The sequence below is a fragment of the Rhinoraja longicauda genome, chromosome 10, assembly GCF_053455715.1.
Source record: "Rhinoraja longicauda isolate Sanriku21f chromosome 10, sRhiLon1.1, whole genome shotgun sequence".
Lineage (NCBI taxonomy): Eukaryota > Metazoa > Chordata > Chondrichthyes > Rajiformes > Arhynchobatidae > Rhinoraja > Rhinoraja longicauda.
The window spans coordinates 34,988,611-35,016,103 of record NC_135962.1 but is presented as its reverse complement, the minus strand read 5'-3'; the positions used below and the strand labels follow the sequence as shown (position 1 = coordinate 35,016,103).

The window sequence follows — 27,493 nt, the reverse complement described above, 5'->3', positions numbered from 1 at the left end:
ACTTTCTGAATGCACTGTAGCCATAACGTAGCTGTTGCCTTATAACAGAATTCCCTGTGGAGTCATGGAGCTATACAGCATGGAAACAAGCCATTTGGTCTAACATGTCCATCCCAACCAAATAGTCTTTGTGCTAGAATTTATATGAGATTGTACGTTTAGCTTGCAGTCAAAAAGATTGTTAAAACTATGAATACTCCTGTTTGGTCCAAAATAACTTGACTACCCCTCCTCCCAGAGATAGGCACAAAATGCTGGATTAACAAAGCGGAACAGGCAGCATCTCAGGATAGAAAGAATAGATGACGTTTGGAGTCGAGACCCTTCTTCAGACTGTGAAGAAGGGTCTCGACCCGAAACGTCACTCATTGCTTCTATCCAGCACTGTTTTGCTCAAATTTCTAGCAAGTTCGTTGTGGTTTATAAAATTTCACCTTTCATTCCCCTGCCCATATCACTATTATCCAGTAGTTTAAAACTATTCTTTTCATTATTAATTTTCTTTATTCGTTAATTTTAATTTTTTATTTGTTAATTTTTATTATTCTTTCATTATTAAATTTCATGTCATCTGCAAACGTATTAATATTTAAGGTTTCCTCATATTCAGGGTCCCTAAATTTGAACCCTCATATTAGGCTCCCAGTACCATTTCCAGGGATGCACCATCATTCACAGGCTTCCATTCACATAAGCAACTCTCCACAATCACTTTCTGCCTCCTATTAAAAAAGTGATATTGGATTTACTTTGCCACCTTGCCCTGGAGTTCGAGTTGCCAAACCAGTCCTTGATGCAACCATTCAATATGCTCTCAACTGCACACGTTCAACAGAGTCTTCACTGACATACCCAATCTCCTTAATCTACTGAGGAAATAGAGGTGTCCACAAGTCACTGGCAGCCAACCAGAGAAAGCCCCCTTTATTGCCACTTTTTGTCTTCTGCCACCCAGCCAACCTGCTATCCATGCTAGTATTTGCCCTTTGATACCATGGGCTCTCATCTTCTTAAGCAGCTTAACGTGTGGCACCTTATCAAAGGCTTTCTGGAAATTTAAGTAAACATCATCTTTTGCCTGTCCTGCTATTTACCACTTCAATGAATTCCAGCAAATTTGTCAAGCAAGACCTCCCCTTCACAAAACCATGCTGACTTCGGCCTATTTTATCGTGAACTTCTAAGTACGCCGTAACCTCATTCTTTATAATGGACTCTAAAATCTTACCAACCACCAAAGTCCGAGTAACTGGCCTATAGTTCCCACTATTCTGCTTTGCTCCATTTTCGTGCAGCGGGGTAATATTGGCAATTTTCCAATCATCTGCGACCACTCCTGACACTAGTGATTCCTGAAATATCACAATCAATACCTTCACAATCTCTAAAGCCACTTCTTTCAGAACCCTAGGGTGCAGTCCATCCGGCCCAGGTGACCTATCCACATTCAGCCCTTTCAGCTTCCCAAGCACCTTCTCCATGGTAATAGGTACTCCACTAACTTCCACTCCCTGACTCTCTTGAATTTCAGGAATGTTGCTAGTGTTTTCCACTGTGAAGACTGATGCAAAAAAGTTATTCAACTCCTCTGCCATTTCTTTACTCCCCATTATCACTTCTCCTGCATCATTCTCTTGCGGTCCAACGTCCACTCTTGCTTTTTTCTTGCTCTTTATATAACTGAAGAAACTCTTGCAATCCTCTTTTATATTATTGGCTAGTTTACCTTCGTATTTCATCTTTTCCCATATTTTCTTTTTAGTTACCCTCTGTTCTTTAAATCTTTCCAATCCTCTCGCTTGGCACTAATCTTTGCTATGTGGGACATCTTCTCTGTTACCTTTCTGTCCTTAACTTCCTTTGTCAGCCACGGTTGCCTCTATCTCCCCCTAGAATCTTTCTTCCTCTTTGGAATGAAAAGATCCTGCATCTTCCAGATTATTCCCAGAAATTCCTGCTATTGCTGTTCCACCATCCTCCCTGCTCGGGTCCCTTTGCAGTCAACTTTGGCCAGCTTTCCCTCATGCCTCTGTCGTTCCTTTTGCCCAGCTGCAATCAATTTGCAGATTAAAACTTATCATGTTGTGGTTGCAATCTCCTAATGGTTCCTATACCTTGAGTTCCCTTCTCAAATCCGGTTCATTACATAACATTAAATCCAAAATTGCCTTTTCCCTGGTAGGCTCCACTACAAGCTGCTCAAAGAATCAATCTCAGAGGCACTACAAATTCCCTTTTTTGGGGTCCAGTTCCAACCTGATTTCCCAGTCCACCTACATATTGAAATCTCCCATGACCACCGTAGCATTGCTTTTTTTACATGCCAATTTTATTTCCTGATGTAACTTGTGCCCTATATCCTGGCTGTTTGGGGGCCTGTAAATAACTCCCATTAGGGTCTTTTTACCCTTATAATTTCTCAGCTCTATCCACAATGACGACATTTTCTGATCCTATGTCACCCTTCACTAAGGACTGAATTTCATTCATAACTAACAGAGCTACCCCATCCTTTCTGCCCACCTTCCTGTCATTCCGATATGACATATAACCCCGAATATTTAGCTCCAAGCTCCGATCCTCTTGCAGCCACATCTCTGTAATTCCCACAACATCATACCGACCAATCTCTAACTATGCTACAAACTCATCCACTTTGTTTCTTGTCCTAAGCGGATTCAAATACAACATCTTTAATTCGGTATTCACCTCCCTTCTCACACCAGTCCCGATTTTACCCGACCTTACTCTCATCCCTTCTTGAACTTTCCGTCCCATTCATTTGGAAGACTTCTGTAACATCTCCAGTACTCTCTTTCCCTTGAACTCCACCCTTACACTTCCAATTTGCTGACCCCCCCCTCGCTATTTAGCTTAGTTTTACTGTTTCCCTAGTTATCCCCTTGCCGTTAATATACTTCTAAAATGTTTTGATATTTTCCTTAACTGTGCCCACCAGTGACATTTCATGTCCCCTCTTTGTCTTCCTAACTTATTTTATAAGTACCCGTCTATATCTTCTACACTCCCGACGAGCCCATTTGCTTCCTTTTGCAACTTTATCCAGTTGTCAATCTTCTTAACATCCATGGTTCCTGGGACCTGTTCTCCACACGCTTTTACTCTTATGGAAATATGATAGCCCTGAAATCCTATTATTTCTCTTGTGAATAACTCCCGCTTTGTGGAGTAGATCTATCTCCAAGTAGCTGTTCAGTGCCTATGTTTTCTAGGTCTTGTCTTGCAATACTGAAACCAGTCTTCCTGTTTGAACCATGTATCGACAAATTAAGTAAAATCATTAACTATCTAAGTAGGTTGCACAATGTTTAAAAAAAACCATATTTAAGTCACATTCTATAGCTTGGGATTTAATTTTTTGGTTTTTCTTTTGTCCTTAAACTTGCTGGCTTCATGAAACTTAAATTTAAACTTAAATCTAAGTTTAAATTTATTATTGTCACACGTACACTGCAAAGCTTTGTTTTGCATACTATCCAAACAGATCAGATATACCATATATAGGTACAATCAATTCAAACTCAAGTACAGAAGATAGAGCAAAGGGGAAGATACAGCGTGCACAATATAACTCTCAGCATTGTAGCACATAATTTCCTTAGACATAGTCCAATGTCCTCGATGGGGTCGAGGTGAATCGAACAGAAACTACAGGCAGAAGAGTGATGTCCAATAATTAAAAGAAAGGAAAAGAAAGGCTCTGACTTGGTGACATGGGGAACAAAGGTGAGGGGGTGGGGTGTTGGGGATTATGGCAGAACATGGAAATAGAGGAAATATCTGGCATATCTCTTTTCTCTCCCAGTTTCTTTTCACGAGCACCACACCACATGCTCCCAGCCCCAACAAAGTAGTAGTTTTAAAAAATATATTCTTGATTTATTTTTTAGGCCTGATGCATTTATGAAATGTTTTTTGAGAATTTCATTTTTTGGTATTTTTTTAAAACAGTGGTCAAATTCAATTGATGGACATAGAACGGTGGAAGACCTTCCAAAAGCAGCAGCAGATGGCAGCAAACTCAAAGGTATGACTAAGACACATCCTTCCATACGGATTTAACGTTATTCTGACATGCGTTGGACATATATTTTACTATGCAGGTATTCCTCAATTTAAGGGACAACACATAAACAGCAGTAGTATCTCCCATCAGTGTTGATGTAAAAATTCCAGCTGCATTCCAAATCTCAAATTGTGGTCAGAATCCCTAAACACTAAACAAATTAATACTAATATGTGAAATGCGGACATTTTCTCTTCCTCTCCTCCTTCAGTTGCAGACTGAAATAACTTGCCATGGTTCTCCATGAATACTTTTCCACTTTAGTTCATGGGAATAAGAGTTGTTCCTGCTGTTTCTGTTTATTTACTGTAAAAATGCTATTAGTTGAGTTATTATATTTTGTTAATTTTGAAAGCAGAGGCTGGAATAGACTAGGGCTTGTCAGACTTATTGAGTTACGTTATTTTTAATTTTGTCTTAACTCCATTCACCCCAATCTAAGCGTAATCATTAATGTTAGCTGCCCAAAAGTTACAGATACTAGTCTTGAAATTTTCTATGGACATGGCTGCAGCACCATTTTGTTTTTTGTGCTCCAAATTCCCTGTGACAAATGTCGTTTAATTTTAATTTTATCTTCTGTGTTTTGAACTCCATTAAAATCGAATAAATCTTTCCAAATCGTTCAGCCATTCTAAACAATTTAATTAGACTTTTAATCTCTGCACTGAAGGAAATATTATGCCAGGTCTATTCACCCTGCTTGTTTTAATCAATATTTTGCCCTATTGTAATCTGATAATTTAAAAATCTGTCTCTTATTAGGTCAGTAAATTCTTTCAGGAGGTAGTAGCTCTGTACTCAGTATGTTACTGTAGAGTTTTATAAAACTGTGGTATAACTTATATCCTTTGGCATTGCAAACTCCTTGAGAGAAAGGCTAATATTCTATCAGCTTTTGGATTTATTTTGCAAATATGCATAGTTTACATTAATGAACCTCTGAGTTTCTCTGAATGGTTAGTTTCCATCCATTTGGAAATTCTCTGCTCTACCTCCCTTGAATTGAAAGAAATGAAGATTTCAGCCTCAACAATCCTTTTAGGTTGTACCCTTTTAGTGAGTACCTCCGAGTGAAAAATATTTTTCTCAGTTCACACTAATTCTTTTGCTAGTTACTTCAAAAATGTTATGATTAGTTTTATAGTTTTCAATGTAAAATGGGCGATTTATATTTATTCTTTCTTGGGGTTTTTCCCCTGCAACATGAGAAGAAGTTCAAGGCCATTCAGTATTGTGCCTGCTGTTCATCCCTGATCTTTTACATGATTCCATTTTCCTTAGTTCCAAGAATATCCAACGATTTGTCAATCTATGTTTTATATAAAATGCATGATGGAGTCCATAGCTCACAAGGGTAGAGAATTCCATACATTCACTTCTCTCTGGGTAAATAAATTTGTTCTCATCCTTGTATGGAATGACTGATTTCTTTTTTTGACTCCTTTAGTTCTAGTTACCACAATTCTTTTATGTTTTCGCTGGTTCATTCTTTATTATTTTCGACTCCATAGTCTCTGTCCGCTTAAACTCTCCTTATATGGTCAGCCACGAATCAATTCAGTGAATTCTTGCTGTGTTCACTCTATTATAATTACACATTCTTCCTTGAGAAGGGAGACCAAGCTTTTACACATTATTCCCAATGCAATCTCACTAGGATCCTGCATAATTAAGTTTGAGAACTTCAGCTGGGATATTATGTGCTCTCAAAGCCTTGTTTTTAGTTGGTCAATGGGCTTTTTGGATTTTTGGTTAGGAAGAGCTGGATGGATTGCTAAGGAAAGTAGTCAAAGGTGCTCACATCAAAAACAGAGCCATTGTTGAAGTGTACCTTTCAGCAGGTGTCGACTGCCTCTCTATCTGATAGATTTATACGTTCTTAGCTCTCATTGGAAGCTCAAATGTTTGAGCTTCAAATGGCCTTAACTGCGCTGACAATACACAATAGGTGCAGGAGTAGGCCATTCGGTCCTTCGAGCCAGCACCGCCATTCAATGTGATCATGGCTGATCATTCTCAATCAATACCCCGTTCCTGCCTTCTCCCCATACCCCCTGACTCCGCTATCCTTAAGAGCTCTTTCTAGCTCTTCTTGAATGCATTTAGAGAATTGGCCTCCTGCCTTCTGAGGCAGAGAATTCCACAGATTCACAATTCTCTGACTGAAAAAGTTTTTCCTCATCTCCGTTCAAAAGTTTTTCCTCATCTCCCTTATTCTTAAACTGTGGCCCCTTGTTCTGGACTTCCCCAACATTGGAAATATGTTTCCTGCCTCTAATGTGTCCAACCTCTTAATAATCTTATACGTTTCGATAAGATCCCCTCTCATCCTTCTAAATTCCAGTGTATACAAGCCTAGTCGCTCCAGTCTTTCAACATATGACTGTCCCGCCATTCCGGGAATTAACCTAGTAAACCTACGCTGCACGCCCTCAATAGCAAGAATATCCTTCCTCAAATTTGGAGACCAAAACTGCACACAGTACTCCAGGTGCGGTCTCACTAGGGCCCTGTACAACTGCAGAAGGACCTCTTTGCTCCTATACTCCTCTTGTTATGAAGGCCAACATTCCATTGGCTTTCTTCACTGCCTGCTGTACCTGCATGCTTCCTTTCAGTATAAGAAAATAACTGCAGATGCTGGTACAAATCGAAGGTATTTATTCACAAAATGCTGGAGTAACTCAGCAGGTCAGGCAGCATCTCGGGAGAGAAGGAATGGGTGATGTTTCGGGTCGAGACCATTCCTATCAGTGACTGATGCACTAGGACACCCAGATCTCGTTGTACGTTCCCTTTTCCTAACGCTGAAGAACACATACATATTACAGCAGGTTGTTGTGACTCCGACCAATCATATTATGAGGATACTGGTTTTCTGCTGGACCTTGGTAATCAGGTACATGTAGAGCTGGTACTTTTCCTTTGAGACATTTGCATTTGAAGTTAAATAACTCCTGTGTCTCCACGTGGCTCTCATCAAACCAGTCCATGTTTTTGATATAGAATCACAGTGGGCAGCACAGTGGCGCAGCGGTAGAGTTACTGTCTTACAGCACCAGAGACCTGGGTTCGATTCTGATTCTGGAGTTTACATTTTTCCTGTGACCGCTTGGGTTTTCTCCGGGTGCTCCGGTTTCCAAAGACGTGCAGGTTTGTAGGTTGATTAGCTTTTGTAAATTGTCCCTGCAGTGTAGGATAGAACTAGTGTATGGGGTGATAGTTGATCGATGACCTGTTTCCACGCTGTACCTCTAAAACTAATAAGCAAGGTCTCTTTGCAGGTGTGAAATAAGCTGAACTACAGAACAGTCCATAAATTGTGGACATTCTGCAACGTCGTCTGGGCGTTAATAGTATTTTTGTGAGTTGGTATTTAAGAAGAGGGTTCTTGAGAGCTTTGGTATACTTTGGTATATCTTCTTGTGGCAACGTTTCTGTTGATATTGATAATTTGGGGCCATGTTGATGGACATAATAGGGTGGATTAGGTTGCGATTAATCCAGTCGCCTCCAGTACGTGCCAATGAATGTTTGGGACAGAAATGTGTAGAAATCTCTTCACTCATGGTGGCAAACTGTTGGAATTCTCTATCCAAGAGACATCAGTATATTAATTTCCATTCCCTTGCTACCCATCTAGTTGTCGTTTCCCAGCCTGAAAATAGCCTGTTTATTCCTATTATCTTCTGTTTGTTAACCAGTCCTCTCTCCATGCAAGCAAATTATTCATTTTTCATTTTTAATTATTCAGTTTTCTAATTTGGTTGTTGCAGGATAGGCATTTGTTGCCCAATACTAATTGTGATGGTGACAGTAAGCGATTGGATATAGTATTTTAGGATTTGGATGCAGTGATTATGAAGGATTGGTGATTTATTTTAACGTTAGAAAGGTATGTGAATTCGAGAACATCCTCCAAGTGGTGATATTTCCATGCACCTGCTGCCCTTGTTCTTTTTTGGTGAATGGGGTCATAGGCTAGACAGGTGCTAACAGGGTACCCCAGGTGAGTAAATGCACTGCATTTTGAAAGTTAAATACACTGCATCATACACTGGTGGCAAATAAAATAAATGTTTAGGTAGGCAGTTAGGAGCCAATCAAGTAAGCTTTCTCCCAATTGAACTCCAAAGACGTACAGGTATGTAGGTTAATTGGCTGGGTAAATGTAAAAATTGTCCCTAGTGGGTGTAGGATAGTGTTAATGTACGGGGATCGCTGGGCGGCACGGACTTGGAGGGCCGAAAAGGCCTGTTTCCGGCTGTATATATATGATATGATGATAAGTCCAGCTTCTTGATTGTTGTTGGAACTACATTTATTCAGACAAGTGAAGAGAATTCCATCACTTTATTGACTTGCACCTTGTAGATGGTGTAGGAAAATAACTGCAGATGCTGGTACAAATTGCAGGTATCACAAAATGCTGGAGTAACTCAGCGGGTCAGGCAGCATCTCAGGAGAGATGGAATGGGTGACGTTTTGGGTCGAGACCATTCTTCAGACAATTTGAAGAAGGGTCTCGACCCGAAACGTCACCCATTCCTTCTCTCCTGAGATGTTACCTGACCCGCTGAGTTACTCCAGCATTTTGTGATACCTGCACCTTGTCGATAGTGAAAAGGCTTTGAGCTATCAGGAGGCCAGTCAGTAGTTGCAGCATACCTAGCCTCTGACAGTGGGGTCCAGGAAAGTGGGTTTTAGGTGTATGTTCAACAATTATCCCCAGGATACTGATGGTGCAAGACTTGACAATAGTAAAATAAAATAACTGCAGATGCTGGTACAAATCGAAGGAATTTATTCACAAAATGCTGGAGTAACTCAGCAGGTCAGGCAGCATCTCAGGAGAGAAGGAATGGGTGACGTTTCGGGTCGAGACCCTTCAATAGTAAAGTCATTGAATAGGTTGTCACTTGTTGGAATTGGTCATTCCGTATGTTTTATTTTTTGTTGCTGTTCTATATTGGTTACTTGGCAGTTATCAGTCTATGCCTAACACTGCTGCGTGTTGTTGCCTGTGGCATGAACTAGTTAATTTGCTGAAGAGTTATGATTAAAATTGAATGTTGCACAATCATCAGTTGCCATCCCCATTCTTGTATTTGTGATGGAAAGAGGGTCATTGATGAAGCAGCTGAAAATGGTTAGGCCTGGGATGCTACCTTGGGGAATCAAATCTGAATTACCTGTTTCTAATTTTACCTGTTCAAATTGTTATGAGGCAAATGTTGTGCTATTCAGTGAGGAAAGGAAATGAGATGAGAGAACAGCTTGCTGTTGTAAATATCCTGAGGCATGATTGCAGTATTTTAATTATATATTGCAATCCTCTTGAATGGTAGAGTGTAGATGACAAATGTTGCAAAATAACAATACCTTTATTTGTAATTTGCTGTGGTAGCTGCATAAAGTTGTAATTTCAATTTGCATACCTTTCAGGAAATGATATTTTGATTTCCCACCATACTGGAGGGCAAAAAGAAGCAATGAAAGCCATTGTTCAACGGTAAGTTGCAAGGTGATAATTTTAATAGCCAATCAAATTGTTTCTGGGGTTATAATAGCAACAGTTAGAATGCAGTTACTTCTTCAGTTAAATCTCTATTCTACTTCCTGTGAACAATTTATTTATTCTTAAAATGAAATCACCTACAACATTTGTTATTGATGTGCTGCCTCTGTGTATTTTTGGCATACATTAAATTGGTATCCTTATTGATTTATACATGGTTACTCTTTTTTGAAGTCCATCTCCAGTGAAGCAGTCTTGTATTCTGTAAGGTTTTTGAAGCCCCCAATGTTCTGAACCACTTTCGAGCTATTTCTAAATATAGCCACAAAGCATGATAGCAGACAATTTGTCTATAACAAACTTCATGAACATGTTTATTTCGTGATACTTGTGTTTGCTTCTATCAATGATGATTTAAGGAATAAATATTGACCAGAACATCAAGCCATTGTCTGGAATAGTGCTGTAGATTCTGATAGAGCAGCTGCGACTAAGTTTAACATTTCAAATGAAAAATTATACCTGACGGTGGAAATGTTTTACGAAGCAGTCAGCCGATGTCTGCTTGGTCTTCCCAAATTGGGAGAGACATCATGAGTAGTGAATATAGTGTTTTTAATTAAAATAAGTACACGTAAATTGCCTCTTTGCTTACATTGAGTGTTTAGAATCTTGGACAGTGAGAAGGGAAGTGGTAAAATTGCCAAAAGTGCATTTTTTGTGGTTTGCAAGCAAGGGTGTAGGTATTGACGGAGATGGAATTGGAGAAAATGGTATCTAGAATTCTGAAATAATAGTAGTAGGAGGCTTATGCTTGGCAGTAGCATCCTTTTAGATGTGTTGGATTTAATTTGGCAAGTGTGAATTCTTATCCCCACAGAATAAAATTAATATTTGTATATCAGTTGATTGTCATATACACCAGGGTGCAATGAAATTCCTTGATCACAGAATAAACAGTATTCATAAAGTAATGATAAATACAATGACAAGTGCAAAACAACAACTACAACAATGGAATAACTGAATGAGATAGAGTAAGAGTACATGGCAGCACCTCCAGGAAAGAAAGGGGTGTGAAAGAGGAGTTTCGTTCAGGAATCTGATAGCCATGCGGAAGCAGTTGTTAAATCTGGACAACTGGGCTTTCAAGTTCCTGCATCTTCCTCCAGAAAATAGAAGAGAGAAAAGGAAATGGCCAGGGCCTCCTTGACGATACTTCCAACCTTCTTGATGCAACCCACCCTGCATATGGACTGGATGTAAGGATGGACTGAGCTGTGTTCACCACTTTTTGCAGATTCAGGTGGCCAAAGCAGAGCAGTTGCCATACCAGGCAGAACTGCATCCTGACTGAATACTTTCTACAGCATACTGTAGAGATTCGAGAGAAACTTTGTGGACATGCTGAATCTTCTCAGACGCCTAAGAAAGTAAATATACTGATGCATTTTCTTGATCTCTGCCTCAGTGTGAAGGGACCAGGTTAGGTTGCTGGTGATATGGATATCTCAGAACTTGAAGCTGTCAAGGTTCTCTACAGCAGCTCTGTTGATGAGGAGAGGGTTTATTTTTGGTCATCCCGTCGCTTCCTTAGATTGATAACCAACTATTTTGTCTTCTTGGCATGAAGGGTTAAGTTGTTGTCCTGACAATATGATGTCTGCCTCACCCCCCAACTCTCTGCCCCCTCACTGCCTCCTCTCCCCTAATTAAAATCAATGAATCCTGGAAAGCTGGATGGTTCAATGCTGCACACACCACAACAATACAGTACCATTGCTTTTCCAATTCTTTGTTATAAAATGCAATTATATTTATTTTTGTAATTGACACATGTTGCTGTTTTAAAATAGTCTCAGTAAGTTTTTGATTACTCTACAGTACAATCTATTTATATGGGTATATAATAAGTGAAAATATTGCAGAAACGGTGCTTCCATTAATTATAGAAACATCTCTCTCTAACTTTATAAAAGGAACTTCATACATAGACGGTAACGGTATTCAATTTAATAAGTGTTCATATATATGTTAAAGTTGTGTTGAACTTTAGTACAATTTTTATCCTCAGAAAGGTGCTGAGTGGTTCCAAAGGAAAATATGTAGAAGCACAACCTTTGGTGAAGCCTTCTTTTGAAGATAAGGAATCTTTTACACAGGGTGCTAGAGAGACCAATTATTGTTCCAATACTGTTATGACAGCAGCTGCCACTGCATCAGTCATTGCTGCAACTGCACCTCTATTAAAGGTTGGTGAAATCTGTTGATGCATTTATAATAGTAACTAGACCAAGTGGACCCATTGGGTCCAAACCTCTCCTGCATTCATGCAGCCCCCTCCCCTCCCCCTCCCCTACACCCTCCCCCCATCCCCTTCCCTGCTCCCCCCTCCCTCCCCCCCAACACCCCTCTCTCATGAGGTCACACACGTGACCAATCATTGACCTCTGACCATAAACAAACATTGTCAGCATAACATATAAACATTTCACTTGATAAACTTCGACATATATAAGTCATATATACAGTGCAAAACAATATACCTGTAATGCTTTCAGAATTAGAAGAGATGTATTCCACAATTGTTCACATTTTTGGTCACACACGTGACTAAGAATGGCCCATTGGCAGCCGGCATTGGTCATGACTTAGGGGTTGGTTGCATATGCAGTCATAGTTGGGTCTTTATTATGATTATAATTTTAAAAATATAATGTGATGAAAGTTCGTTGGCAGCAATTCTGTGGCAATTCTTGTGTTGTTGGACATTGATTTATTTCTGCTAAATGCTTTATTCTTATTAAATAAGATTTAATTGCATAAATGACACTAACTCACGCTTCACACCGTGACTTCGGATATATCTGATCAGGCACGGGAGATTTATCTACCTTCATATGCCTTAGGATGTCCAGCACCACCTCAAACGTATTATAAACGTTCTCAAGCCATATCCATTAACTGTTCCAAATTCCCATTCTACATGAATTTATCCATGGTAACAACAGGATAATGATCATTGAGGACCTTGCGCAATTCCTGTGGCTCCCCACAGAGATGACTGCTTTTGGTTTCTGAGGTTCCGGTACTCTCTCCAGTTACCCTCTTTCCTTTAATGTACATAAAATCTCATTAAAATTTTCCATAATATTTTCTGCCAGAGCTATCTCCTGCCTCCTTTTTGCACTGCTGATTTCCTTCTTAAGTATGCTCCTCGGTTCCCAAAACACTTCCAGGGATACACTTGATCCCAGGTGCCTATACCTGTCCTAGTGCTTCTTCGTATTCCTAACTAGAGCCACAATTCCTCTCCCTTACTCCCACCTGCCTTGCCCTTCACTCTAACTGGAATATGCATGCCCTTTCAATCTCCCCTTTAAAAGCATCCAACTTTCTGGATGTTCTTTTGCCCACAAACAACCTACTCCAATCAACTTCACCAAGTTCCTGTCTAATACCATTAAGTTTGTCCATGACCCAATTAAAATTTTCAACTGCTAGACTTTGAAGGACTGAGTCTGGTGGGGACACGCCACAAACAAGAAAGAGTTTTCACCCAAGAGGACCATATGCATGGCAAGGGTATTTTGTTTACTAAAATCCCAATAGTGCCAGATTATCAGAATTTTAATGTATACTGGCACCCTTCGTGGGTCACTGTACCAATGAACTGATTGACCAGTTTATTTTACGAAGAGCAGTTTGTATACCAGTTGTCCACCTGTCAGCATCTCAACTGACAAATGACCAGTTTATCCTTTGGGACACAGTATCTCTGTTGTAGCTCTGTCCTGACTGAATCTCCTGTTCTGAATATAGTAATTCTGATGCTTGAGGGTCTCATTTTTATGGTTTAACTAGACCAAGTGGACCCGTTGGGCCCATTCCTCGTAGGGTTTCCATTGTGACTTGGGAAAATCGTGTTTTTTCTTTAAAATAAATTGTTAATTTTTTTAATTTAAAAAAAAATCTCAGCCAGAGCAAGCCGTGGACCCAAAGCCTCTCCTGCATCGGCGTAGCTCCTTCCCCTCCCCCAATTTCACCGTTAAAATTGTATAATAAGAAGACATTTTCAAGTGAAGAAATAAGTTTTGAAACTCCTGGCACTTTCGCTCCAATGTTGAAAGCAGTCGGACACAAGTTATGCTCAAGTCATGTATAAGCAAACTGCTGTCTCTCAATATTTCTGGAAGGACTTCAGTTTACAATTCATCCACAATACCTTCCTATTGTCACACATCTGTTGTATTTCTCAGAGCCCAAATCTCTTTTCAGAGGCTTCTTTACGTTTGGTGATTTATCAGCATTATGAGAAGCTGTAATATTTGGGGTTTTACTGCACAGTGCCGGCACAGACTTCAGCCTTGCTAAAGTAGTCAGAATCTGCCATTCTTCTTGCCTCACATTACAATAGGGTAAATAATTCCAGGTTTGCTTTAATGTTACATATTAGACATTTCATGATTTTGGTTCACCAGGATTGCGTTAGTGATATGAGAAAAATGCAGACCTTCACCACGATGCCCACATCACCATGAAAATAAATTTTAAACTTGAATCACAAACCTCAAAAACGACCAAATGCCGTACAAATTATTTAGATGGATGTCATGAGTTCTTCATTTGAGAATTTAATATAACTATGTTTGATTTGCACAATCACATTTAAGTTTTTCAGATATTTGTTAGATCTTTCCAATTAACTGAAATTTATTTTCTGTAGGCTCAGTGTGACCTTGGGGCTAAGATTGCTACTGTGACTGAGTTGGTAACTAAACTTCAGGAAATGGATCAACAAGTAAAGCAGATTGCAGAACAGCAAGCAAAAGTGTTGACACAGGATCCAAAGTCCAAGAATCACAAAGAGAGAGTCAGAGAACTGGAAGCACAGTTAAGCATGCTCTTGAATCAACGACTGAGCCATTTGGAAAAAATTCAAGAACGTCAGCTAGAGCTCCAGGTATTTTTATTCATTTTCCATGATCTGGGCATTGCTGGCAAGGACATCATTTTTCTTGCCCATCCCTAATTGCTCTTGAGAAGGTGGTGGTGAGCTGCTGTCTTTAAATAATTTTGGTGAAGGTACTCCTGCAGTGTTGTTGGGCAGGAAATTCCAAGATTTAGTTCTAATAACATGAATGGATGAGCAAAAGACAAAGTGCTGGAGTAACCCAGTGGGTCAGACCAATATTTCCAATAAATATTTCCTCACTGAGCACACTGACCATCGATCACCCGTTCACACTATTTCTATGTCATCTCACTTTTTGCATCTAGTTCCTACACACTAGGGGAAATTTACAGAGGCCAATTAACCTACAATCCCTCATGTCTTTGGGATGTGGGTGGTAAACAAATTGCCCCACATGAGGTGAGTGGTAGAATCTGGGAGGTCTTGTTGCATGTTGCACAGTGTGGCTCTTATTGCTTCCAATTTTTGTCTTTCCTTCAGTCACGAATGTTCACTTCTGCATTCACAACAAATCGTATTCACCCAGATGGTGTGTTGCCAGAACATTCTGATACATTGTTGCAAAGTTCAGCAACATGTACCACAGCACGGACACTGAATCAAGGACTCCAGCACTTGCCTGGCAGCAACATCAATTATGTTTCACTAAGGAATGTGCCATCTGACACCTCTACAGCAACACAAGGTGAGAAGAGCAAACAATTCTGTGTCAGAGAGAAAAAGCCTCATTTTCTAATACAATATAGTTGAAAAATACTCAGAGTTGCAGTGTCTTTGAAATTGAGCTGAATGCTTGTTACAGTGTAATTAATAGGAGAAATATGAAAAGAATGAATGTTGCTTATTGGTGTAAAACCATAGTCATTATTGCTCCATAATGCTGAAAACTATATTCTACACTCTATTTGTTCCTTTCCCTTTGTGCCTTCTTCATTAGACTTTAGACCTAGAGATACAACATGGAAACAGGCCCCAAGGTCCACCGAGTCCACACCAAACAGCGATCACCCCAGGCACTAGCACTTTCCTACACACTTGGGACAATTTACTACAATTTACAGAAGCCAATTAACCTACAAACTTGTACGTCTTTTGAGAGTGGGAAGAAACCGGAGCATCCGGAGAAAACTCACGCGGTCACAGTGAGAATGTAAAACTCCGTCCAGACAGCACCCGTAGTCAGAATTGAACCTGGGTCTCTGGTGCTGTAAGGCAGCAGCTCTACTGCTGCACCACTGTGCTGCCCTGAGTTTTATTATTAGTTTTATGATATTCCAGTTAAAACGTGGTTCCCATTGCATCAATATTGTAGCTTCTTAAATGAAAAATTTGTGCATTTGTAAAATTGCTCAGAATGTTTTTAATCCTATTGCTTACAGGACTGTTCAGGGAGACACTATTATAAACTGGTAGTAATTTGTAATTGTAAAATATAAAGCCTCTCCCCCCAACCCCTCTACCCCGACCTCTCTCCCCCCGACCCCTCTCCCCCCGACCCCTCTCCCCCCGACCCCTCTCCCCCCGACCCCTCTCCCCCCGACCCCTCTCCCCCCGACCCCTCTCCCCCCGACCCCTCTCCCCCCGACCCCTCTCCCCCCGACCCCTCTCCCCCCGACCCCTCTCCCCCCGACCCCTCTCCCCCCTGACCCCTCTCCCCCCGACCCCTCGCCCCCGACCCCTCTCCCCGACCCCTCTCCCCCCGACCCCTCTCCCCCGACCCCTCTCCCCAAGGCCCCTCCCCCCCACCCTTACTTACCCCCCACCCCGACTTACCTTTCCCCCTCACTCCCCCCACGTCCCACTCCCTCCCCTCACCCCCAACTGCCCGCTCAGCTACCTTACCGATTCGTGGACCCGTTGGCGGCGAAAGCCACTTACCTTAGACCCGTGCGTTCAGCGCTGTTTGTCGGCGACTGGGGGAATGACGGAGAGCAGAGAGCCGGTCCTTGGGTGGGAGCCGGTGGCGTGCAGGCCGTGGGCGAATCAAGCCTACCGATCTGGACCTGTTGGCGGAGAGCAGTGATCGGAGAGCGGGTCTGTGGGCGGGAGCCGGTGGCAAGCGGGCTGTGGGCGCAGCGCGGGACGAGCGGTTGCGGCGCCCCCACCCCCCAAGTGGGGCGCGGACCAATCGGCCGTCGCACTTGATCAAATCCCTTTTTTTTTAAATGGGCGGCGCTCCCCCCACGTGGGACCCGGGACTCGGGTGTTGAGTTGGATGGAAGGAAAATTTAAACGATTTTTTTAAAAAGAGCGACGGTCCCCCCACGTGGGACGTCACTCTGGTGGGTCCCACCCCCGGCTGTTATCGTGAGCACCCCCCCTCATTGGCCGTCACTCGGGTGGGTCCCATTGTGACGTCACACGCTGAACATGGCAAGAAATCTTTTTTATAAGGGAATTTTAAACTTTAAAATCTCGGTATTTAAAAAAATATAAGACCAATTTGAATGAAACTTGAGTGAAAGGGTCCCCAGGACAAAGGTGAGTAAAGTGGTCCTAAAATTGTAGCGCTATTGTGTGACGGGGGCACAAAAACACAGCTGATAACAAACATCCTAACCTATATATACATGGACCCCCATAACAAATAACAAACAGTTTTAGTAATATAATATAGATAGATAGATAGATAGATGGAAGGAGCAAATAATGTCTCTAGTGTTAACACCATCGTTGTACATTACATCGTGTCTGAAGAAGAGTCTCAACCCGAAATGTCACCCATTCCTTCTCCAGAGATGCTGCCTGTCCTGCTGAGTTACTCCAACTTTTTGTGTCTACCATTACATCTTATCTAATTGAAAACCCTGCCTTCTGAATAGACTATTGATTGGAATCTTTCAGGATAATTATATTTAGTTTAAGTCCAAGGACCGAGAGATGGATAGAGTAGATATCTATGGATGTAAGTGGCAAATGACTGGAAACTCAGAGCCATGATTGCAGTCAGGTGTTGAGTAGTAATCAAATCTATTCAATATTTGTCATTCCAAAATGCTTTGTTATGGCAAAGTATTGAAGCCTCCACTTTCTTGGGGTAACATGTTTATAGTTTCGGAAAATAATAACTTGGCACATGTTGTGGCTTTAATTTCAGCTTATCGGAGTTGTCCTCGTGCATTTGGCACAGGAAGTTCACTGCAGACCCCAGCACCCCGCAAGTCTGCCCCAGTGCCAATGTCTAAGGATGTTCACGTTCAACAGAAGATGAGGTCTGCTGTTCAGAAAGCAAAAGCAAGTGCAAGGATTTCTGCACCTGGACAAGGTAATAGCAAATGAATTATTATCAAAATAATGGGCACTGATACTAAGTTTGAAAACATAATTTAGGCAGTATCAAATTAAACGTTTGGAATGAAAGATAAATTCTAAGCACTGTCACTATTGCACTGTGAATAAATCTTTGACAATTCTGGAACATTCTTTGTTTGGAATATCATAAGAGTAAAATTGAAATGATAATTTAAGTAAAATAATGAAACCTGCCAGAAATTTGTATGGCTGTAATAGGAAGTGCCATTTAATAATAAACTAATGGTGAATTATCCATAGTTTGTGCACAATGTTTTTGGTTTATTTAGTTTGCCCTCTTAATCATTACTTAATGATTTTACCTTCTCCCTAAAATCCATAAACAGAACTGTCCTGGCAGACCCATTTTTTCTGCCTGTTCATGTCCCACCGAACTTATTTCCACCTACCTCGACTCCATCCTATCTCCCCCTGGACAAATCCCTCCCCACCTATGTCCAAGACACCTCACATGCTCTCCGTCTCCTCAATAACTTCCGGTTTCCAGGCCCCCACTCCTTCATCTTTACCATGGATGTCCAGTCACTCTACACTTCCATCCCCCACAAGGATGGTATTGAAGCCCTCCGTTTCTTCCTCGACCGTAGAACCAGCCAATCTCCATCTACTAACACTCTCCTCCGCCTAGCAGAGCTGGTTCTTACCCTTAACAACTTCTCATTTGACTCCTCCCACTTCCTCCAAACCTGAGGCAGTAGCTATGGGCACTCGCATGGGCCCTAGCTATACCTGCCTCTTTGTTGGGTACGTCGAACAATCCCTGTTCCAGACGTACTCCGGCCCCATCCCCGAACTCTACCTCCGCTACATTGACGACTGTATTGGTGCTACCTCTTGTACCCATGCAGAACTCACTGCCTTCACACATTTCACCACCAATTTCCATCCTGCTCTTAAATATACTTGGACCATCTCCGACATCTCCCTGCAGTTTCTGGATCTCACCATCTCCATCAAAGGAGACAGACTAGTGACTGACATCTACTACAAACCCACTGACTCCCACAGTTATCTGGACTACACTTCTTCCCACCCTGTCTCCTGCAAAAAGTCTATCGCCTACTCCCAATTCCTCCGTCTACGCCGCATCTGCGCCCAGGATGAGGTGTTTCACACTAGGGCATCAGAGATGTCCTCATTCTTCAGGAAACGGGGCTTCCCCTCTTCCATTATAGATGAGGCTCTCACTAGGGCCTCCTCTATATCCCGCAGCTCTGCTCTTGCTCCCCCTCCCCCCATTTGTAACAAGGACAGAATCCCCCTTGTCCTCACCTTCCACCCCATCAGCCAGTGTATCCAACAAATCATCCTCCAACATTTCCGTCACCTCCAACAGGATCTCACTACTGGCCACATCTTCCCATCTCATCCCCTTTTTGCGTCCCGCAGAGACCGTTCCCTCCGTAACTCCCTGGTCCACTCGTCCCTTCCTACCCAAACCACCCCCTCCCCAGGCACTTTCCCCAGCAACCGCAGGAGATGCAACATCTGTCCCTTTACCTCCCTCCTCGACTCCATCCAAGGACCCAAACAGTCTTTCCAGGTGAGACAGAGGTTCACCTGCACCTCCTCCAACCTCATCTATTGTATCCGTTGTTCCAGATGTCAACTTCTCTACATCGGCGAGACCAATTGCAGGCTCGACGATCGTTTCGCTCAACACCTTCGCTCAGTCCGCCTTAACCAACCTAATCTCCCGGTGGCTGTGCACTTCCAACTCCCCCTCCCAGTCTGACCTTTCTGTTATGGGACTCCTCCTCTGCCATAGTGAGGCCCACCGGAAATTGGAGGAACAGCACCTCATATTTCACTTGGGCAGCTTACAGCCCAGCGGTATGAACATTGAATTCTCTAACTTTAGATAGTTCCTCTGTCCCTCTCTTCCCTTCCCCCTTCCCAGTTCTCCCACATAATCTAGTTATTGCTGTCAATATAGCTATTGTGGGTTTTGCATAAATTTAACATGAACCTTGTAATGAGCTCGTTTTTTTTTTAAACCTTCAATCAGTTCATTAACAACTTCAGACACAACGAGGGAATGATCTCAAGGTTTTATGTAGGAGTTTCATGTAACTTTAAATTGAAGGATGAGGACAATTAAAAGAGAATACCACAGAAAGGATCAAACACTCTGAAAACATTTTGCAAATCTCAAAAAGTGAATTAATTCAAAAACATTCTTTGTTAAAAAGTTAGTGAACATAGAAGAGTAGGGTCTGAAGAAGGGTCTCGACCCGAAACGCCGCCCATTCCTTCTCGCCTGAGATGCTGCCTGACCTGCTGAGTTACTCCAGCATTTTGTGAATAAATACTTTCGATTTGTACCAGCATCTGCATTATTTTCTTACAATAGAAGAGAAGGCAATCTGCAATGCAGTCACTTCATGCAGTAACACATCAAAGCATTGGCACTGCTAATACCGATTATATATAGTAGTAACTCAGATATCTTCCAGCAGATGGCACTGTTCCGTTTGTTTCTTTGCCGACCACAATCCTAAGAAAGCTGCTTCTTAAATGTTATTAACATTTCCTTATACCAGAGCTTCAGAAATTAATAGTGTGATCTTGATGAGAGGAATAATTACCTACTTTGCTCTTACCATGCTGCCCACTATAGAAATTAGTAAAGTTTAATTATAATGCAATCACTTGTCTTGGCTTCCTTTACAAAGCAATTATGTGCCTCATTGTTATAAATGCATTCACCTCTGTCCAGAGGTTTGAATATGCTGATAAATTTGTGTTTCACAAAGTATGCAGACACACATGCATAGCAAACTTTCTTGACTTGATTGATCAGGGGATTGCCACTATTAAATCCAGTGATACTATTATAGGTAAATGGGAAGAATAATTTTAACCCCTTAGTCCAAAGATTCCTAAGTGATTAAATGTCAAGGAAATAAGCTAAAACCTTGAGTTATTTGGAAATGCTCAATTCTCCTCACCTTTATATTGCTCTGTAATTTCTTTGACCACCATCAGTTGTTTTGCACTGCAAGGAATCTAATGAGAATGATAGAAACTATATTAGAAAGATTCAGATTTCTTGCTGATCGAAGAAATGCGATTCTAAACACTGGTGACGAGTTCTACCTGTATGTATTGTCAAGCTAACCACAATTATTGTTCCACTGGAAGTGCTGCAGGTTAATCGGGAACAGGGTTTACACATACAATTGGATATGAGAGTGAAACTAAATTCTGACATTCTTTACAATTTGGCACAGTGAAGCATCCAGCAGTGCTGCTGCCTTGCAACACCAGAGACCTGGGTTCATCTTGACCTATGCCTGTGTGAGTCTTGCACGTTTCCTGTCTGCGGGGGAGAATCATAGAATCGTACAGCACAGAAACAGGCCCTTAGCCCTCCTCGTCCATGCCAACAATTATTCTAAACCAAATTGCCTGTACCAGCCATGTATCCATCTACATATTTTTTTACGTGAATATCTGTGCAAGTGCCTTATAAAAATTGTTATTTTATCTGCTGCTACCACTTATATAATGGGAGTATAAAATGGGATTAACATGAAATTAATTAAAATGGATGGTTGCTGGTCAGCGTGCACTGGGTGAGCAAAGGACCTATTTCCCTCAATGTACTTCTCAATGCCCCTTAGTAATTTCTGTACTTAACGAATTCCTGTGTCATGGGGGTCACCAGCAAGTTCAGCATTTGGTCACTTTCCCTAATTACCTTGAATAGATATTGGCAAGCTGCCTTCCTAATATGTTGCAGTCATCATGATGAGGATAGTCATGCATCATGAAACAGGCCCTTCAGCCCCAACTTGCCCATGCTGACCAAGGTGCCCCATCTCCACTAGCCCCACCTGCCCACGTGATGCCCACATCCCTCTAAACCTTTCCTATCCGTACCTCCCCAGGTGCCTTTTACATGTTGTTATAGTACCTGCCTCAACTACCTCCTCTGGCAGCTCGTTCTATTTACCCACCACCATTGGTGGGAAATAATTTCCATCAGTTTGTATAATTGTGAAGAGTGAACAATGAAAAGAAATGGAAGGTGGGGAATGGACTCATGCATTTTGTTAAATTAACACTATTAAAATTAAAGTGAAAATCATCTTGGGTACAACTTTTTTAGAAGCATAGTTGTAACATTACTAGTTGTGACCCAAGTTGTTTTTAAATAGAGCAGCATAAAGAGGTTTAAGAGAGGCAAGAATGTTTTATCGTCATATGTCCCAAAATCAAACAATGAAATTCTTACTGGAAGCAGCGCAACAGATATGTAAACATACACTGATGAGCCAAAACATTATGACCACCTGCCTAATATGGTGTTGGTCCTCTGTGCGCCAACCCCCCGAGGCATGGACTCTACAAGACCCCTGAAGGTGTCCTGTGGTATCTGGCACTGCTGACTGGGAGCACCCCACAAGCCTTGCCATTTCAGAGATGTTTTGACCCAGTCGTCTGGCCATAACAATTTGTCCCTTGTCAAAGTCGTTCAGGTCTTTACTCCTGCCCATTTCTCCTGTATCCAACACATCAACGTCAAGAACTGACTGTTCACTTGCTGCCTAATATATCCCATCCCTTGACAGGTGCCATTGTAACAAGATAATCAATGTTATTCACTTCACCTGTCAGTGGTCATAATGTTTTGGCTCATCGGTTTAGTACTCAGTAGACACCATAATAAACAACAAAAATAAGTTCAGTATATAGGGCACAGCGGAAGAGTTGCTGCCTTACAGGCCAGAGACCCGGGATGATCCTGACTACGGGTGCTGAGTGTACAGAGTTTGTACATTCTCCCTGTGATCTGTGGGTTTTCTCAGAGTTCTTCAGTTTCTTCCCACACTCTAAAGACATACAGGTCATTAGCCTGATGTTTGTTGGGAATAAACTGCTCTTGAAACTGGATATTAAAATGTTCAGGCCCCTATACCACCTTCCTGATGGCAGGAATGAAATGAGACCATGGCCAGGATGATGCTGGCTGCCTTTTTGAGAATGTGCCTCTTGTAGATTCCTTCAATGGTGGGGAGGTCAGTACCTGTGATGGACTGGGCACCACTTTTCATAATCTCCATTCCTGGACATTCGATGGTGCCAAACCAGGCCATGATGCAACCAGTCAGTATGCTCTCTACCATACACCTGTAGAGTTCAATAGAGTATTTGTCAACATACTGAACCTCTTCAATCTTCTAAGGAAGTAGATGTGTTGATAGATTTTCTTTATGATTGCACCATTGTGCTGGGTCCAGGACAGATCTTCAGAGATATGCATGCCCAGGAACTTGAGGTTAATAACTTTCCACCACCAATTCAACGATGAAGACAGGTTGATGGATACTCGACCTTTCTCTTCTAAAGTCAGTTCCTTGATCTTACTGATGTTGAGAGCAAGGTTGTTCTGGCACCATTCAGCCGACCGATCTTCCTCCTATACTCTGACTGATCATTATCTGTAATTTGTCCAACCAAGGTGGTGTCGACAGTGAATTTAAACATGGAGTTGGAACTATGTCCGGCTGCACAATCATGGCTATAGAGTAAGTAGTGCAGGGGGCTGAGCACACAGCCTTGAGGTGCTTCTGTACGAATGGTTGTCAAGGAGGATGTGTTGCTGCCAATTCGTATTGATTGTGTTCAGTTGATGCGGAAGTCGAGGATCCAGTTGCATAGGGATGTACAGAGACCCAGTTCCCTGAGCTTGGTAACATAGGGATGATGGTGTTGGTGTAGTCTACAAACAACAGCCTGACATATGTGTTTTTATTGTTTATGCTGTATAAATCCCATTGTGCTAATAAAAATTAGAATATGTAAGGTGCTGCTTAAAATAATAGAAATTAATTTTCACATAAATTTTGGTTTTAAATTACATTCATACTGACTGAAAAAATTGAATTTTAATGCAATTATCAGTGGGATGTTAACAATAATAGCTCCCACAGGAAGCTGAGACCAGGGGAGCTCTTTAAATCAAATGGTGTTGGAGCAATTAATTGAATTAGACGATAAAAGTGGGAGTATGAAGGATGAGGCTGAGGAGATATTAGGGTAAAAAAGCATTATTATAGAAGGAAGAAGCTCAGTTTGGTTAAATATGTACCATATCTGCTCTGTGGGAATATTCGTAGGGAAAGTATCAATAATCCCAAATATTATTTTGAAGAATAGGGTTGTAAAGCTGTTCATTGGGTAGGAATGAACAGTTTGGTAGATGATAGTTTATAAGCCATGAATTGCCATTGGTATTTGGCTTGGGTAGGCACTGAGGATGGGTGGGGGATTGCTGTTTGGTTTGTTCCTTGCTTGCTTTGTTTGAATGTGTTCCTTTTGCCGATCTGAATTTAATTCTGGGTTTCACTTTGTTTGGTGCTGTTTCTCATCAATCTACTGTATGCTCATTGGTTCATTTCTTTTCTGCTCTACCCTTGCTTTTTCTACATTAGTATTTTGTTTCATGTTACTCAGTGGAGTAAAACGGCAATATTTTACTATTCTTGCACTGCCACCTACAGGTGAAGCACAATTAGACATGTTTATCCTTTTAAAAATTCTGGTATATTGTTGCTTGAACAAAGTATTTTGGAAAACTTCGTGTTCTCTTCAAAGGAAGTACCTGATTTTGCAAACATTATGCTTCACTTGACTGGAATGGTGATGCTTAGATATTGTGAACAGGTTATACTTTCAGCTTGTGCTTCATACTGTGCTTGGTTTTATTTTGTTCAAGCAAAGCAACACATGATGTGCGTTCAGATTTCAGTACTCCTGCCACACATCGAAAAAGAAATTTGAATTAATGTACTACTTGTGGGTTTTTTTAGACCCATCTTTTGGGTGACTTTGCATAAATATCTCTTGAGATTGCTGTAGTTTTAGAGCTTTTATATGCCTGCTTTCAAATTAATGTGCTTAGTGCTGGTTTAAACAAACTTTCAGGGTTTTGGTTTCCATTTGGAGTATCTCCAGCACTGTGACCTAGATTTACAGAGCAGCCAATTATTTGTTTACTTCGGCAAATTGTGCAGGTAACATTAACTTTGTTTTTCTCTACTGTTTCAGGATATAGGAATTTTATGGAAGACATTCTAAATAATCGGGAAAATCCAACAAGTGAGACCCATGCTGTAGAGAAGACCAATGTTGCCATGACAACTGCTAGCAGATATCCAGAAAGGTCCAGGTAAAAAAAAAAGACTTAGCTGCATATTCTCAGCAATATTTTTTCCTTAATGCGAATTAACTGACTGCGAAGTCTTTGACTTTGAAGCTTTCTAATGCTAAATATATGTTGTGCAAATACATAATGAAAATGAACTCAAATTATTTTTTTTTGCTTCTCAAACTGCGAAGATAGGAGACTAGATCACAAGGCCACTCTGATATCCTGTTTCTATGGTTACCATAACGGCATTTATCAGTTCCTTATGAGAGAAAGCAAAGCAAATCTGTATGCACGTGGCAAGGTTCCAGGATTTCAATTGAAAAAGCACTTTGAACTGCTGCCAAGTTTGTAAGAAGCATAGCTGTCAAGCCTGCTTAATGGTGGCAGTTTGTACTTGGCAAGCTCTCATTTCCCATAATTCTTTATTTGGCTATTCTCCAAATACTTAGCGGAAGCTAAAAGTTAACCCATGAAGTTGATTGCACAAACTGAGATTGTTAATTTCCTTCACTATTCAGTGCAGTGTAAATGATGGCAACAAACATATGAAATAAAGTAAATAATCTATTTTGTTTTTTGTTAAAGTAATTTTGATTTTTAATATTTTATTATTTATCACTTCAAATTTTCCAAAAACAGATGTTTCAGCATGTGTCCATATTGTTATATTTGCTTTTCATTTTACATACAGTTAAAAATTGAATACAACCGAGAGATGAGCATTGTTTCTTTTTTTTGCCTCATTATGTGAAGACTAGATGTTTTTGTGCACTGTTCACGATTACTGGAAGCATAATGGATTCATTATTAGGGGCCAAAAGGGGTTATTGAAATAAATATACATGGATTTTCAACTAACACATTCCCCATTTCTGTTACTAACCTATTTCTGGTACAAATGGATTCAAAATTGTCACTTGGGCAGCTGGAAGTTCAGGAAAATTATGTTTAGCATAAAATGTAAAGAAAGACTTCCATAAAACCAACTCTATTATCTGTGGCAGAATGTTTTCCAGTTTGTGCTGCACCATCAAATAGTTGTACATAGCTTTCTTCTATTCCAACAAAACAAATTATATTAAGTAATCCAGAGTATTTTTATGACTTAATTGTTCAACGAACAGTGTTCATCATGTTTTTATCCACTGTTTTTTAAATAATGAAATTTTGATTCATCCACTGCCAAACATATAAGATGTTTAGAATTCTAGAATTTACACTTAAAACTAAATGAAATTTGAAAAGAATGTAAGTAAAAAGACAGGTTCATCTCTTGTAAAGAAATCACTCACCATGACATTGCTACAAAATTTCGGCTTTTCTTAACCCTTGTAACTGGAAAATATAATTTCTACATTTCCAAGTGCAGAAAGGATATTAAGTGGAACCAAGGAATGATTCAGCACAAGCAATGCCATTCAGTCCAGTGAATGTGAGCCGCATTTCAAAAAGCCATTCAGTTAGTCCCACATCCTGAATTCGTCCTTGTGGCTGTAATATATTTTCATTGGATATTTACTCACTTTCTTTTTCAAAGTTCCAATTGAATAAATGATCTTCACATTTTGAGGCATGCACTCCTTGTTGCATAATAAGTATTTTTGTAATGTTGCCTCTTTTTTTTACCGATCACCATACATTTGTCTCTCTGCCTTTTCTGCCACTGGAGCAGTTTCTCCTCATTTACTCTGGCAAAATTACTCTTTTTAAAAAAAACATACCTTAAATCTCTTCGTATCTTAGAAATGAGAACAACCCCCTAGATTTATTTCCAAATGTTCTTCATACCTTCTATTATCATAATAAATGTTCCTTCATCTTTTCCAAGGCCTTGATACAGTATTTTTCAAGATGTGGAGCCCACAATGAATGCAATAGTTTGGCTGAAGGCTAACATGACGTTTTACTATTATTGATTTCACTATATGCTTGTACTAGTCGAGCCAAAAGTTTAATATGTTTTATTGGTCTTCTCAACTTATACTGTCACCCACAAAGATTTTTGTGCACAAGGTATTTGTTCTTGCATCCTCTGTTAAGATTGTAACATACGGGTTACAGTTCTTCTCCTTACTCTTCGACCAGAAAAGTATTGCTTCACATTGCTATGTAAATTTTAATCTGCCAGGTGTCTGCATCTTTCAGTTAGTTACCTATTTGTGTCATCCTGAAGTCTGTTACTGTGCTCCTCACTTTTCACTGCATTTCTGACTTTCAGATCATCTGCAAATTTCAAATGGTACCCAGTACACCCAAGTACAAATAATTAAGATACATCAAAAAGAGGAATGATTCTTATGCCCATCCCTGGGTTACACGGGTGTATTGCCTTCACGCTGAAACACCTATTCAGCCATCATGCATTGGTTTCTGATCTTTAATCCCATTAGTTTTATTTTATTAAATCCTTTTGGATGTCCAGATAAACAAAATCAACCA

General features: G+C 40.7%; 1 protein-coding gene across 1 annotated transcript in view; it reads left to right on the top strand.

Annotated features, from left to right (window-relative positions):
- LOC144597525 (protein TALPID3-like) overlaps positions 1-25,076 on the top strand; it is a 31,863-nt gene extending 6,787 nt beyond the window's left edge. Inside the window, exons 3-9 of the mRNA XM_078407005.1 lie at positions 3,973-4,048; positions 9,536-9,602; positions 11,683-11,860; positions 14,335-14,571; positions 15,064-15,268; positions 17,681-17,848; positions 24,952-25,076. Of these exons, the coding sequence (XP_078263131.1) occupies positions 3,973-4,048; positions 9,536-9,602; positions 11,683-11,860; positions 14,335-14,571; positions 15,064-15,268; positions 17,681-17,848; positions 24,952-25,076 (1,056 nt within the window). The remainder of the gene's footprint in view (positions 1-3,972; positions 4,049-9,535; positions 9,603-11,682; positions 11,861-14,334; positions 14,572-15,063; positions 15,269-17,680; positions 17,849-24,951) is intronic.
- The last annotated feature ends 2,417 nt before the right edge of the window (positions 25,077-27,493 follow it).